A 15,551-nucleotide genomic window follows, 5' to 3' on the forward strand; every position below is an offset into this window, starting at 1 on the left:
TCAAAGAAAAAACATGACTACCACCAAAATTGTGTCCTTTGGTTGTGTTGCTGAAAGTTCAGTTATTTCAGAGACCACCCGCACGGATGATCGAACCATGGCATTTAACGAGCTTAAAATCCTAGGTAAGACATGTTAAGAGCATACTTTTGAACCGAGACTTCCCAGCCCTAACTTTCAGTTTAAGGCTGCTGTTGAGAATAATAACCCAGTGTTATTAGGGGATAAATCCCCGCTGTCCCGCATGTGTAATCCCACGAGTCCATCCATGTTGTATATAAGGATTCATTCCCATCAATAAAGATAACTGATTGAATCATTTGCTCTAGCCCGTCTCTCGTTTACATTTACTTATAACAGCTGCAACAAGACTTCAAATGGTGCAAGTCGAGCAGAGGGTAAGGAAGCTCAAACTGAGTCAGGTGCGGTAATAGCCCTGTAGCACAGCTTAGGAGAGTCAGATAATACGAATTTGTGAAAAGACGCAGAGCACTATATCATCACTGGAGTTACAGATACCGTGTGACCGTCAACGACTGGACTTGTACAGCTCACAACAATAATATACAGAAAAAACATCATCAACAACTCTGCACCTAGCAACAACTGCAGAACCAAGCAATCCACTAGCTATTTGACTGTATAGAGCACCTAGTGCAAGAAAAGAAAAACAGCCTCCTTATCTACTAAAAGGTGATGGTTCGTTGGGTCATCTCTGCACAAACTTTATATATCCAGGGCAGAGTGCACCGAAACGCGCTTACAGGCTCCGTCATTAACTTAGCAACCAGTCCTGCCATCATATGGTACACGATTTATTCAAGCCAGCAATTTCACTTTCAGCCACTTGCTTGGTGGTATTGCATGGCAGGACGTTGCTCCCGCTTCTCACAACTGTCTAGTTGTAGATCTTTACAGGCCTCTCAAATGAATGGCGGTTCTGCGCACAAAATATGAAATTAGCAAAATTCCAGACAACACGCCTGACATTATTGGCACAAGTTGCAACAATGTGCATCAAGTACCTGGTTAGCACTATGTGCTTTTCTTGGCGCTGTGTCCGGGTGCTCCAGTCCAAGATACTGCTCCCAAGCTCCATACATGTTTCTCTAAACAAGTTTATACAATTGAAATCAAATTAAGCGCTACAAAAGCTGTTTCATGAAGTAGATAACTAGCATCATAGTACCTGAAATCTCGTAGCTACAGTGTCAGAATCTTCAAAATAGTCTGGGCGACCAAGGGATATGTACGCAAATTTCCACTGTTCAAATAGAACATTTGTTAGCATCGGACAAGTACATTTTAACCAACGTTTGCACTAGGTGTCAGCTCCACATACAAAATGCAAGATAAACAAGCCTCGGAGAAATAAGAAGATACTCCCTCCGTCCCATAATGTAAGACGGTTTTTTGACACTACACTAGTGTCAAAAAACATCTTACATTATGGGACGGAGGGAGTAGTATGTATCATGTTTAAAGCAGCCCAACAGCTTCAAATGGACAAAACCTAATTTTCTAGAGATTACTGCCAAGCTTAGACCAATGCAGTCGATTAATTATATGCATTGTGGATGATGTGTCATGCAGATAAGCAACTCATGTCCTAGCCCACAGGGAGTTGTCGCCAGTTGGGATGGACCCCCGCTATCTTCCAATAAGTATTAATACTTCCTCCTCCAATTAGGTTAACACCAATTTAGAGAAGCATAATTTAGTTACTTATTTTAGATTGTTAGGCTTCGAAACACAGAGGACCGCTTTGATGAAATTAAGAACCTCCACTATATCCCCCATCACCTAAGCATTCATGAACCAAGGTGATAAGCTGCTAACGGAAAACCTACCAGAAAAAAGAAAAAGCTTATGCTTTTCATAATCATTTTATGAGCGCCAACCAAAATTGATAGCTAACTGTGTTTCTTAAGCCCCGAGTGAGACCTTGGGCTATGAATGCCAACTCAGATATTTGATGTTTGACTGGTGTTAAATATTCTAACTAGTAAGCATACACATATCCCAAATTCTCAATAACATCACATCTAACGAAGATTGGGCGGCGGACACGGATGCACTATGCCGCTATAGCAAAAAAAAAACATATTTATATACATCGCAATATATGCTGCAGAAACCATGGAAAAATCCTCATTACCTTGGAGAAATCCTCATCTGAGACCTTAAGCTTTTTCTGTAAACGTTCTTTAATAGAAGATAAGGTCTCATCCTCACGAATAACCATAAAGAAAGGTTCTCCAAAATTCTGAACTTGCTGCGGAAATCAGGATAAATATCAAGCATGTGGTTAACTAGAGATCCAAATATGCTATCAGAAGCAGACCAAGGAAATCTTGCTTAGTAATAATTGCCTTGCCTCCAATTCCATCATTTATGCTGGATGGTGGGCAGAACACAACAATGTCAAATATTGGAGTATTAGAGACACAGCTAAAGCATTTCTTTCAGTGAATGACAAAGTAACTTAAAACCAAATGTGGTACAGTGACTAAAAGTTCGTCCAACTGCATTTGAGGAACTACTCACAACCAGGCTGTATTTTTTGTGTTTTACAGAACACAACCAATGCATAGATCGAGTAACTGAGGGCAAGCATTAGCCAAACTTCATTACCGTTTGGTTTTGAGTGTCTTTGGTAAAATGGTATACATGAATCAAGCGATCAAAAGGACCAAGGTTTTTCTCCTCCTCCGGTACCTACAAAGAAAAGATAACATCATCCATTGAACAGGTGGTGTGTGCATGTGTTGGGGTGGGGGGGTTCTGGTTTTGTAAAGCATGGCATATCATCACATACCTCCTCTGCACGCAGTGTCCAGTACTGATCGTTGATGTTTTCTATCTTTTCACTGGGTGCAAAAATCTGCAGCAAATACATGGTAAATAACACTTGTCTACTGTGTGGAACTAAATGCAACTAAGAGGTGTTAAACTAGCATGTACCACCTTGTATATCTTGTGGTAGAAAACTTCAAGTAATCGAAGTTCAGCATCAGGATGAGACAGGTCAACCTGATTGACAATGACAGAAGGATGCATAGAACATGAGCTGGCATCATATAAGCAATAAAGCGAGCTAGTACATGCCATACAGACCATAAGATAAGGATACTACAGTGTACCTTTGATTTGATATCACTTAGAACATCACCAACCGTGCTATTTTTTGGCAATCTTATACTGTGAACAGACACCTGGTAAAATACATTTGAGACTATTGGACAAAATCAATCTACTACAAAGCTTTAAAAGTTTCAACCAAATAACCTCATCCTTGGTGGCATGATGATATGTAACTTTCAATGTCTTCAATGCTTGTAGTTCTGGCAGGGGTATATCCAATACTTCATAGTACAGAATATCAGAAGTCTGATGCATGAAAAGTTATTAGATATGTTACTCTTCACTTTAGTTGTTATTAAGCAACTAATGATCATGTAATGATTAGTTTGTCACAAACCTGATTGTAGTGAATCAGCATATCTAGCAAACGTTCAACGCCTCTGTACTTAATGGGTTGAGGCTTAGGCTGTTGAGAGTAACAATTATGTGATGTAAGACGAATTTTTGATGGGTCATCAACACCAAGCTGTTGAGCGACTTTTTCTACAACTTCATCGTACGTGAAAATCTTTGACCTATACAGGAAGGGTGAAGAGAAGGAAGTCAGTAACGATGCAGAATACCATGATTTGTTTATCACAATATGTGCAAATGTTTACATCTCTAGGCAAAAATCATCCTCCTTGGGCTTCTCCAACGACCGGAAGTGGACAACCTAAACAATGATAACAGCAGTTAATCGTATATAAAAATTGTACAATATATATGATGTTCATAACATACACATGCAATATGAGAGCACAGTCCTAGAGAGATGGTAAAATGAATTTGAGAAATAAGATAGCAAACAAAACTAGATACAATCACAGAAATCGTGTGCAACTGCTCTTTTTCTTAAAAAATGTTGGAAACACTAGTAATCTGCTCCCTCTGTCCGAAAAAGCTTGTCCCTCAAATTGATGTATCTACCATCAAGTTAGTGCTAGATACATTCATTTGAGTGACAAGCTTGGGACAAGCTTTTTCGGACGGAGGGAGTACAAGGCAAGAAAATGTCACGGCAAGGAAAATGTGTGTAAATATCAGATAATATAAGATTCTGAACTAGCAAGTGGCGTGTTCTTTGGCACCTGTCTGTTACGTATATACACCAGAAACGATGGGACATCAGGGTATCTAAACTGGTCAGCAGTATCTGGCTTTGGAGATTTTTGAAAACAAACAATATCACCATCTTCCAGCTGTGAACATAAAAATAATTTCAGATATGACAATATCAGAGAAACAAGAACGATATCAGTTCAAAACATAGAATTATAGACATCTGATTTTACCTGGCAAGAGCGAAATATAATCCTATTATCAATGTATTCACACATCACATTTGGCTCGAACTTAATTTCCTAAAATTGGTGGAAGATGTAAGATACTGAACCAAAATAATATGCGTATCACATATGCATCAGCTTCAAGACTCATTACCCTCGTAAAGTTCACAAAGAGCCTACCAACATACCTCGTAAAGTTCAACATCATCATCTTGCAAAAAACCAGCCATTTTTCTCAATTTTGGCAGAATATCCTGTGGTCTTCCTGAAGCCTTAACAAAGAGCCTACCAACATACCTGAAGAAAGCATTCATCAGACAAGTAAGACTCTAGTTTAATCACAAATGAGCAATGATGCAGAAGTGTTAGAAAGTATGAGAAGTACCGCAGCTGTTCCTTCTCAGGATCATAGAGTTTGAAGAAAAGCAAAATATCCTCTCTGGTCTTGTCTGGTAGAGCAAGAGGTTTTAGGTCCTGCATTGCCCACAAAAATTGCAAACAAATTTATTTTAGTTGGAAGTAGATGACGATATCAATACTGCACCGAAACAGAAAGGGAAGGTGTGCGCTATTACCAGCCCAAGTTCAACTTCCAAGAACAACTTCAGTTCTGCGTTGTGGGCCTTGTTTGCTGCTTCCTTTAATTGCCCAACCTACATAAAAAATGTTTACCCTTAAGAGTTAAGTGTGCTTGCCCATATGCATAACGAGAATACAAATGCTGAAAGAAAGACAGGGAAGTATTATTTTCACAAGAGATCACACCAATAATTAAATCGGGCTAGATCTAGTTTGACTGCGACTTAAAAAGAGAAGAAAACATAGGAGACCCTGGCTGTCATTAGAATCAAATAAATTCTGTCGACAGTTGAATGAACAGGAAAGTTTTGACTGCAAAAAGAGAATGCTTTGCGTAGTGGTTGCACATAAGATGATACTAATGGGTGACATGCAATCAAGTGGAAGAATCAGAGCAGGCGCAACTTGTCTGATAAGAAGTATGTGCAACTAGTAATGTGGTATTTTCTACTGGTCAAATCTTTTATACTTCTACTATCTTACAGACAATAAATTACTGCTAGTCTACTGGAGTGCACAACCATAGACAATTCAACAGAAACTTGCTTAGATGAGTGGTGGTATTCAATACCCAATATTGATTACTAATCAATTAAAAACAAATAATTAACATCCAAAAGAACTACCGCATCGTAATACAAACAGATTTCAATTATGAACACCATAAGTTATCACAAAATCACAGTTTCTGAAGAAAGAGTAATCAACCAAGAAACCACAGCATACCAAAACCATAACATAAAGTATGTGTATGTTCCATTCAGCCCTTGCAAATACTCAAGGAGAACTAGAGACAAGAAAATCATTATCCAATGCAATGTAATGGAAGCATCTTACAGTTAGTGCTTCTTCTTGAGGAGTCAACGGTCGATTGGGTCGGTAGGTATGGTTTTGCCGCTTGGCCCACAACCAAAATCGTTGAAACTGTGTAGGGATGCCCAATTCTTTTGCTACCTCCTCCTGTAAAGCACTTCACAGATGACTGATCAACATGGAAACCATGAAATTCTACTCTTATTGGCGCTAAGTTTGGTATTCCAAAATAACAGTGCACATAAGCTGTAGCAAGCAAGGTAAATTAGAAATCCTATCAATGATTCACAACTATAGGCTACACCTACAGAATGTTAAGAAACACATAAATGTGCTACTTAAAACCAAAGTATTATTGCACCATTTTAGGCTTACTATTTTTGAAGAACAAACAGCAACTAGTCCATCTGAGATAGGCCTCAAAGTGTTATTTTTACCAAAAAGTGTCATGTAACAAGATAGGGCCACTCGAGCCCTTGAATCATCGGTTTTGGTTTATGGATACAACCAGTAATAAGCAACAGCCTGATTCGATTCCTACAGCTGGAATAAGCCAAAAGCAGCATCACAGCAAACATAGTCTTGCCCCATGTAATTACCTTGAATTGAGTAAAAGGCATCTGCTTTTGAATACGAAAGCTCGGGACTTTATCATGATCAACAAGATCAAAATATATATCTTTCCCTATCTGAGCAGTCAAATCGTCATCCCTAGCAACCTATACAGGAAGAAAACATGTGAGAAAACTAAGTGAAAATAACAACAAGCTGCTTAAAACAGTTTATGTTTTCTACGCCCAGCAGGTTGACTCAAATACCTTAATGATGGTATATAGGTGGGCCTCAGCTTTCTCCTTTTTCCGGCGCTCCTTCTCTTCACGGTCCTTTTCCAGTCTAATCTGGGAGCACACGGAAATATAAGACTACTAAAATAGAAGCTCTCAATAGACAGATATCTTAGGAGACAGCTTACTCGAAGGTGCTCAGCTATGTCCTTCTCATCCACATTACAAATTATTTTGTCCTTGTCGCTTTCACGAATGTATACAAGCATGTATGCGTTCGAATATTTGGTAAACTTGAATGGAGTGTTGTTTAAGCCAGGATTAGTCTGGGGTAGCTGCAAAAATGTGGGTACGATTAATTAGCCCAACGTTCAGACAGCAAATAAAGGTATTGTACCCATGAGGAATTGTAACGAACCTCCTCCTCACCACCATATTGCTCTTCCAATGCCCTCTTTGCATCTTCTTTTGTTACACGCTCATCATCAAACTTGAACCTGGAAATTGTTGCTCAGCGAGTAATTAAATTAAACATGAACACGACAACTAGCCAACAAGATCATATTATGTTTTGAAAAGCAAAGGTGGCCATCATGCATGCCAACAACTACTTGCAATGGATACATTTGGTTTAAGATACAAATAAATTTCTAGAGTAGATGAGCAAAAATAATCAAACGTAAGGTGTCGCTCTGGGCCAAGGCGGGAGCCGCTGGCCTTCGCGACATCATCCCCCAGACATGGGACGTGCACTGATTCCCTGTCTTCATCATCAGTTCTGTACTTCTGTACCTCCTAGGAGGATTGTAACATAAACCCTATCTTCTCAATACAAAGAAACGCAAAAATCTCTTTGCATTTTCTCGAAAACATTGTCGAAAAACATGCATCGTTGCCAAAACAAAAAATAACTCTTCGCGAACAATTCCAAATCATCATGAGTTTGATAAGCCAGGTAGCACCGCCACAGGTGCATTTAACAAAATACTGTGAAATTTTATTTGCAAGTTGGCAGGCAGCACCATGCTGTCCAGCTGCAAACACCAACTGACCAAATCCGGCAAGAGTAAAAAAATGTTGACAAGCCCAGCACAGCCAAGATGGTTGCAAGAATCTGCTATTTTCCTACGGGGAGCAGAGCCAGTCATAAAAAACAATCCAGGCAAACAGACGTACCACTGATCAGAGAGCGTAGGTCTTATGAAAGCATAGTAATGCCCACCATGAACACCGCCACTATGGACAAGAACACTGCAAGAAATTAACTGTTATGAACTGTATCGAGATAAATATTAATATGTAATTATGAGTAGCAATCATTATTTTACTTTTTACCTAGACCATCTATAAGGTTGGGCCATTAACCCCCCCCTCCCAACCCAAGCTGTTATACCGTAACTGTGTCTGATCAAGAACCATGCATCTTTACTTGGATTTAGCTTAAGTTAATGGACATAAGAAGTATGTCCATACGAAGAAACACTTACATCTCATAGATTAACTATGGTCTGGCTAGGATCTCTAGGTAAGTTGAGGACAGGAGAAATGGCAATATCAGAACATCAAATTCACCTCCAGTACTATTGGCTAATTAACCATGATATGTGACATCTTCAACTATCAAAATCTTACACAAGAAAACATTAGAATATCCAACCGAACCTGTGCAAAGTGTAAAGATTTCGCACATTCCTGTCTGCATCGGGAGATAAATACTTCCCATCATCTCTATCCAGATCCAACTGAAGTGGGAACTCGTAACGGTCATTTATCTGCATTTCAGGAAGTAGAGGTAAGTATTCTTCATAAAAGACCCTCCGTCCCATAATATAAGAGCGTTTTTGAAACTGTGTCAAAAACGCTCTTATATTATGGGACGGAGGGAGTAGAAGATAAAAAAAAAGCAAAGGAGACTTGAATTTTATGAACTAAGTTAGGATTTGCATTTCCAATAACTAAAACAGTATTGAAGGTGATGTTGTTGCACTTGAAAATCATTTATACCACTTGATGTCATCTTAGTATATGCAGCTGTGGTAGAAATCTAATAATCCAGAAAATTAAAAAAAAGTGACTAAAGAGACATGTTGAGACATTATTCCAACTTCCAAACAGACGGCTAATGTAAACTCCGAATGTATCAGCCTGTTGCAAGTGTTGGCATTTTGTTCACACTGCACACTGAACAGAAGGTTACTACCACCCTAGAAGATAACAGTGTTACTACTATGGTTCCCTGAGATCAGACATATGCTAGATAGTACTGTGCTGCATTCTTTTAAATAGGCATTTCTGCGCTTCAAATACAGATACTAAGAGATATGTGTAAGCATTTCTGCGCTTCAAATAGATACTCAGACAAATGTGTAAGCCCTGTCAGGTCTAAACTTTCCCCTACCACAAAGCCATCATCTTCAAATTTACTGGAATGCGAAAACAGAGAAGGATAAGTAATAAGTTGGCGGCGCTGATACAAACCTTCACCATTGTGTCACGCATGAAATCATATTCAAAGCGTTTTAGCTGAAGTTGTAGAACTGGAGGGAAGTCGATAAAAAGAACACCTTTCTTTGCATCCTGAAACAACAATATGTCTAATGAAGAAACCCATGCAATAAATCAATTTACTTTGTTGCCAGATAATCAGGTAATTGGTGACCACAGCTCACTATATTCAACAATTAGCGTGGGGTTAGGGTGTGTGGTGGGGGTGGTGTAGCCCTATTTAGATTAAGTTCAGGGAACCCAAGGTTGAGAGGGTGCATGGATTGCTTGAGCTGCCACAAAAGCTCCAGAGGACTAACCTGCAATCCATGCTGTTCCGCATGATACTTGTTATCACCTTCCAGGCGCTCCACCTCCACATACTTGTCGAATGAAGCATAGACGTCCTGGCAACCTTTGACATCAAGCTGTAGGTCTGCAGAAGCATACACTACAATTAGGTCAAACAAGGGTGCAAGGTTTAAACTTTGTTAACCATTTTCAGTAACAGCGTCACTTGCCATAGAAGGATTCCTTCCTTGTTGATTTAAAGTCCACATTGATACACTCAATATAGTTCATGTGATGCCCTTCAAATAATTGTTGTATTGTGCCCTCCACAACGGTTCCCTTGAATCAACATTGTACAGGTATAATTCAGTCAGAGATATATGATTCAATAAACAACACCGGAGGATATAAAAAGAAAGAGCTTACAGATGTCAAACCTTCATCTTATCTTCCAACTTCTCAGAAAGAACTCTATTTAGTTCTTGCACATCATGTTGCATAAATGAATCGTGCATGTCCCACCCAAAAGATTTTGTTAGCTCCTTTGTGGAAACACTGCTGTCATTATACTGCAACTTATAAAAGAGACTTTGAAGAGCTAATGGGATGCTTCCTGAGGGCATATCATTCTCAGTAGTGGGCATATGATAAACCGCCTAGCAAGCAATATACCAAGTTACCACAATCCAGATAGGTTGAGCAGAAAAATAAAATAATCTGTGAATAAGGAGTCAGTACCTTTCTGAAATATGGAATGTGATAGAGAGTCTGAAGGAGAGAATTCATATAGCAAGTGGCACCTTGGTTTTTGAGGCCAACATAGCCAGTCTCCTTTTTAGAGTCATAACTCCAATAATCAACAACCTTACACACAGCAACCTCTGCTTCTATTACACAAGTATCATTTACAAGATAACCTCTACTGGGATTGTAGAGTTCACTCAAAGGCATAAATGAAGTGAAACCCCAATCGCTTTCTCGAGCAGAGAACTGATGTTGTGTTTCTGCAAGCATTTCAATTCACTTGTTATAGAAGCCGTTACACCTCAGATCAAAATATTATCTCTATTGGTTAAACAGTTCCAATTGTAGGGTGACTAGAAGATGGTCAGAGAACTTTATGTAAAATGCATAAATTGCAAACCAATGCACCATAAGCATTCTTCTTCGCCAGCAGAATATTACACACAAAAGTGGCAAAAAAGTACCTTTTCTTATTGTAAACTTGTTGTGAATTTGATTAACCACTGAGAGGCTGAACTGTGCATATCTAGTCCATCCATAGGGCAAGACTGCTGAATCAGCAACATCCAAATACATAGACAAGAATTCAACATTATTTCCCCTTGGGAAAATCAAAACTCGCCTGAAAACAAAAAGGATTTGATAAAGAACACTACCAGACATTCTCGGAGACCGGGGCTAATCAAATACTATTTCGGAGAAAAAAAGCAGTAGGAACCTACCACTTGTAGCCACCAACAACAAAAGTTTCAGAGTAGAGCTTCTTCGTATTCACTCTTGATAGGTTATCAATGGTCCAAGTAAATCTCGAGATTGGTGTATCCTCTGTTGGCTGGTTTTCGACAGTAGTAGCCAGCTCAGCAGGCACAACTGGAGTGACAATACAGAGTCAGCATGAGTGAATACGGCTTAACCTTACATGGCAATCACATATAATAACAAAACAACACTTAATAGCACACCAGTTCCAACTGGATCCTGTATTTACCACGAAGCACAAACAAAGGGCGCGATTAAATGCATTTGCTGAACATACTGCATAGAGAGACAAAAAATGCAACCCAGAAAGAAAGCAAATAAAAGAAGTTTCTGTGTCAATGCAATTACACAAAAACGAAATTACAACAACCGTAACAATTACTACAGAACCACATTGGCATAAAAATGTCACAAGTAGATCAATAACCCAGCGTGGGGCAAAGAAATAACGTTGCAAGCGAAGCAAGCAAGATTTTTTGTTAACTGGGAGCAGTGATTGGCATTATATCTAACAAAACTACACAGAACCATGATAGCTAGTATAGAGCAACTAACAGATCAAGCAAATGATGAATCACCATTCTGCACAACAAATATGATAAACAATGGCAATCCTGCATAAGGCAGAAAGTAAAAAATCTTGCAATCAATCAAATAACGAATCATCATTCTACACAATAAGGCAGAAAAATACTCCCACCAAAGGGAAAGAAAAACGAGACAGCAACATGCAACCTACAGGGTAGCTAATCAGTTCGACACAACACACGTCTGAGAGCGTTAACAGGCAATAAAATAAATGACAAGCCGTAGCAGAAAAGCGAGGCGAGGTGACGGAAGAGAACCTTCCATTGGCTGCGTCCCGTTGGGTAGCTCCTGGTGCGGCACGAGCACCTCCTCTTCCTCCTGCTGCGGCTGCGGCTGCGCAAAATTGACGTCATATCAGATCCATCCCAACAAACCTCATCAAAGCGGCTAAAAACCCCAAACCCTAGAATCCATTCCGCCCACGCGGGATGCACACCCTGGCTGAGGGGGACCAACGCCAGAACCCCCACCTAGGAAACCAACCCAGAAGCCTAGGACAACGGACACCGCGCCGTCGGCAGGCGACGATGCGTACGGAGTCGCGGCTGCCCAAAGCGACGGACAGGGCCCGCGCGAGGAGGAAGGCAAAGAGGGAGAAAGGGGATGCTGCGGGGAGAGGGCTGCCTCGGCTACCCCGCGCAAGCTTACCTCTGCGGGCGCCGGGGGCGGTGTGGAGATCGTCATAGCGACGGGGGAGGGGACCAGGGGGTGGCCGGCGGCGATGTGGGGCCCGCCCCGGGAGTGGGTTGCGGGAGGCGTGGAGATCGCGAGGTGGGGGTGGGGAAGGGGGGGAGGTGGAGGAGAGAGAAAGCGGGGAGGTTTTGGGGGTCGTGGAAAGTTCCAGGGTCTTATGCGGAGGCTTGCGGAGCAAGGACGGTGGGGGAATGGACGGGGGATACGGGAGAATTATTGAGGTGTGGACGGACCAGATTTCATGGGCGCAATGCGTGGCGCGTGGACTCTGCTAGACACCCGAGTTCGGTAACTTTGTTTGCTTCGCTTCTCCAATCTCAACTTGGAGGTATGGGCTTCACAGATTTGCACTGTTTTAACTTGTCCTTGCTAGCTAAACAGTCTTGAAAATTATTAGCAGAACCAGATTTTTTGTGCGTAAGAGTCTTGAGTGCCAAGTGCCAAGCCCTACCCGCGCCGCCGGCCACTCCTGCTCGCGACGTCCGCCACTCCGGCGCCATCGCCCACCTTCCCTGATGGCCACCCCGCCCACCGGCCGCAGCCGCGAGCTGAGATGGATGGAGTCGAGTCCCTCCTCTGCCGGTTCAGAAGCCCCATGTGCTCCCGGCGAGTGCCCCCGCTATCTCGGCTTCCACCCCCGCTCTGAGTGCAGGCGCGACGTCCGCTACCGGCAGTGCCGCTTCTTCGGCCACATCGCCAGGAACTGCACCACGCCGCTTCCCAGCTCCCCTGGCTCCTTCCAAGCGGCCATGTACCTTCTTCCCGGTCCCCGCAAGCTCCTCCGCATCAAGCGTGGCCGGATCGAGCCAGCATGCGTCTTCCAGGCCTGGCTCCCCGTCACCCACCTCCTCCTCGATCCCCACCGCTCCGGGCACCCCCTCTCTAGCAATGGCCTCCCCATCTGCCTCCTCATCAAGCGAAATCACCGCGATGTCGGGGCACCCCTCGATGCGCCTGGTGGGTGCAGTTTGCTACATGTCGCGCTCCGGGCGCACCGACACGGCCGAGCACGCCCTCGGTCGTGCGCTCGTGGCCAGCGTGGTCGGCAACCGCTCCGGTGTGTCCACCGCTGCCGTCGCTCATGTCGTCTGCTCCCGCGTGTCGCTGCAGCCCACTGACTTCAGGAGATGCCTGGAGCTGCCTTGGCCACCGTGCGGGGGCTGAACTTTCGCCTTCTCCTGCAACCTTGGAGCCGCCTGGGCGGCGCTGAACCTCTCCACGTACGTATTCACGTCAACATCGAGATCTACAGCATCCCGGAGCATGGCTGGGACGTCTCCTTCGCTGTGCAGCTGCTCTCCCCCTACTGCATGGTGGGACGCCTCGCGACGGAGACCGACGACGGTAGCAACCTCTCTGTGTTCAAGTTAGAGGCCTGGACTGTGAACCCTGATAGCATTCCACGGACCTCGGAGTTGCTCTTGGAGGAGCCCGACGAGTTCGTTGATGTAGATCCTGACCGTGTTGAGCGCTTCGCGCTGCGGCTCATGTGATTCCCGGTTACCATCCACGTCCGTCGCACCGCCGACTGCCGCTTTCCATCGTCGCCGCCGCCCCCTCCGGCCGGCACTGGCTCTGACGACGGGTCGTACCATGGATCCCCTCCCTGCACTGACGCTTGGTCACGCCGGCACGCTTTTTCGCGACCCACCAGAAACCAGCATACCGGCCACCCCTCTGGTCGCAGAAACACTGGCACTGGAAACACCGGTTGTCGTCGCCATGCCGCTCCAGCCTGCCACGACTGGCGCGGCGTGCTGGGCCCCTGCCCGGCCACCGGCTCGACGCCACGTCATCCTCCAGTCCACACACACCTGACGACCAGCCAAGCGGGCCCAGCTGCACCCCTGCTCTTGTCAGGCCAGGCTGCTGACCCACAGGCCACTACTGGCCAAGCAGATGTGCAGGCCGTGGCCCCCGAAATTTGAATCATGCCCTTGACCGGGTCTAACTCGCCCCACGGCGCACCCTCCACCCCAGCTCACACTGGCCCCGCCTCGGATCCGCTACTCCAGCCAGAGGTGAAATCTGATGCCCTCTGCGTCCAGCCTGAAACCGCAGCTGTTAACCCCATCATATCGCCTGCAAAAGCACTTTTGTAGCCTTCGACAACTACTTCCACCTATGACGGCCAATCTGCAGCGTTGGATGTGGCCATCTCGACCCCTCCTGGGCGACACCACCCAACCGCTTGTGGCAACATTGGGACTGGAGTCTGACCAGGCGCAGGTTGGGCCCGCTGCCGATCCCCAGGCTGCCGTATTGGTCCCCACCCCCCTGCCCATGCACCTGATGGCGACCACGCCCATGCAGAACCCACCAATTGCATCCCACGTGGCGCATCCACGACCACAACCCTGTAGGTCCCGCCATGCATGTCCAATGGACCTGCCTCCTACGCCATCCCGCCCCACGTCCTGGGATTCCTGGAATCGATCAAGGCGCCAATGGTGCCACTGCTGGCAACTCCCGCCCCCAGGCGCAGGCGTGGTGAGATCCCACCCAACTTCACCCCACGTCGAAGTGGCCGGATCGCCATGCATGACCAGGGCTACGATGCCAAGCGAAGGTCAAGCGTGTTCTCCTCCGCAAACTAGGCCTACTGGGAGATGACGAGCCACTTTCCGCTGACATTCTCATCAAGTACTCAAGGCTTTTCGGTCGCCCGTTTGGCCACTGATGTTGTGCTCGTCTTCGCGGATTTCTTCGACTGGCAAGTGCCGCGGGAGCTTGTCATAAGCCCCACGCGCAGCCAAAACCTTCCCGTCGCTGCCTGACTGGACGTTTCCCGGTCCACCTAGCCCCCCAACCTTCTATGGATAATCACAATAAAGTTGTTTTTTGGAATGTGCGTGGCCTTAACAGCAAAGCTAAGCGCACTGATATCTGCACTGTAATTGCCTCTACCTCCCCCCTTGTGGTTTATCTGCAAGAGACCAAGCTTACTCTAGTCACACCCGCTATCGTATTCGAGACGCTCAGCGGGAACTTTGTCGATTTCTACTTCCTTCCCACGGAGGGCACCCGCGGTGGCATCCTCCTCGCTTGTCGTGGTGACATAATTGCACTAGCCAGCCCAATCATTGGGACATACCATGTTTCCGCGACAGTCTCATCCTTATCCGGAAGCAACACGTGGTGGTTGACAGGTGTCTACGGGCCTCAAGGCACTCCCGACAAACTCATGTTTCTCTCTGAGTTACGTGACCTACGAGATTTTATTGCTGGGCCATGGGTTATTGGCGGTGACTTCAATATGGTCACATCCATCGCCGACAAGAACAATGGCCGCTTCAACCACCGGACCATGAACCAGTTCTGGCACTTCATCGCCGACTCGGCCCTGCGGGGCATATACCTCCACAGCAGGCGTTTCACTTGGTCCAATGAGCAGGACAACCCC

At 44.7% G+C, this 15,551-nt stretch overlaps 1 protein-coding gene across 1 annotated transcript; it reads right to left on the reverse strand.

The window, feature by feature from the left end:
• Window positions 1–462: 462 nt before the first annotated feature.
• Window positions 463–12,252, reverse strand: LOC119363727 (ubiquitin carboxyl-terminal hydrolase 12-like). Its single transcript, XM_037629098.1, has 32 exons — window positions 12,104–12,252; window positions 11,713–11,788; window positions 10,831–10,978; window positions 10,573–10,730; window positions 10,103–10,368; window positions 9,802–10,020; window positions 9,595–9,703; window positions 9,394–9,509; window positions 9,068–9,166; window positions 8,252–8,361; window positions 7,766–7,840; window positions 7,008–7,086; window positions 6,778–6,924; window positions 6,623–6,703; window positions 6,404–6,523; window positions 5,829–5,951; window positions 4,988–5,065; window positions 4,798–4,886; window positions 4,601–4,709; window positions 4,419–4,487; window positions 4,215–4,325; window positions 3,744–3,799; window positions 3,482–3,659; window positions 3,289–3,390; window positions 3,144–3,215; window positions 2,968–3,033; window positions 2,819–2,884; window positions 2,635–2,718; window positions 2,159–2,275; window positions 1,190–1,264; window positions 1,026–1,109; window positions 463–940 (listed from the first exon to the last, which is right to left on the reverse strand). Exons 1-32 carry the CDS (start codon window positions 12,137–12,139, stop codon window positions 899–901), a joined length of 3,360 nt encoding a protein of 1,119 aa, XP_037484995.1. The 5' UTR covers window positions 12,140–12,252; the 3' UTR covers window positions 463–898.
• Between the last annotated feature and the right edge of the window lie 3,299 nt (window positions 12,253–15,551).

This window comes from Triticum dicoccoides, chromosome 2B (genome assembly GCF_002162155.2).
Source record: "Triticum dicoccoides isolate Atlit2015 ecotype Zavitan chromosome 2B, WEW_v2.0, whole genome shotgun sequence".
Classification (NCBI taxonomy): Eukaryota; Viridiplantae; Streptophyta; class Magnoliopsida; order Poales; family Poaceae; genus Triticum; species Triticum dicoccoides.

Bases quoted from the DNA above. Each gene is read 5' to 3' on its own strand.
- LOC119363727 (XM_037629098.1), bottom strand. From the start codon at position 12,139: ATGACGATCTCCACACCGCCCCCGGCGCCCGCAGAG. The intron at 6,524-6,622 runs GTATTTGAGTCA...CTTCCTGTATAG, and splicing joins ACCTATATACCATCATTAAG to GTTGCTAGGGATGACGATTT. The intron at 3,800-4,214 runs GTGCCAAAGAAC...ATCATTGTTTAG, and splicing joins TGTATATACGTAACAGACAG to GTTGTCCACTTCCGGTCGTT.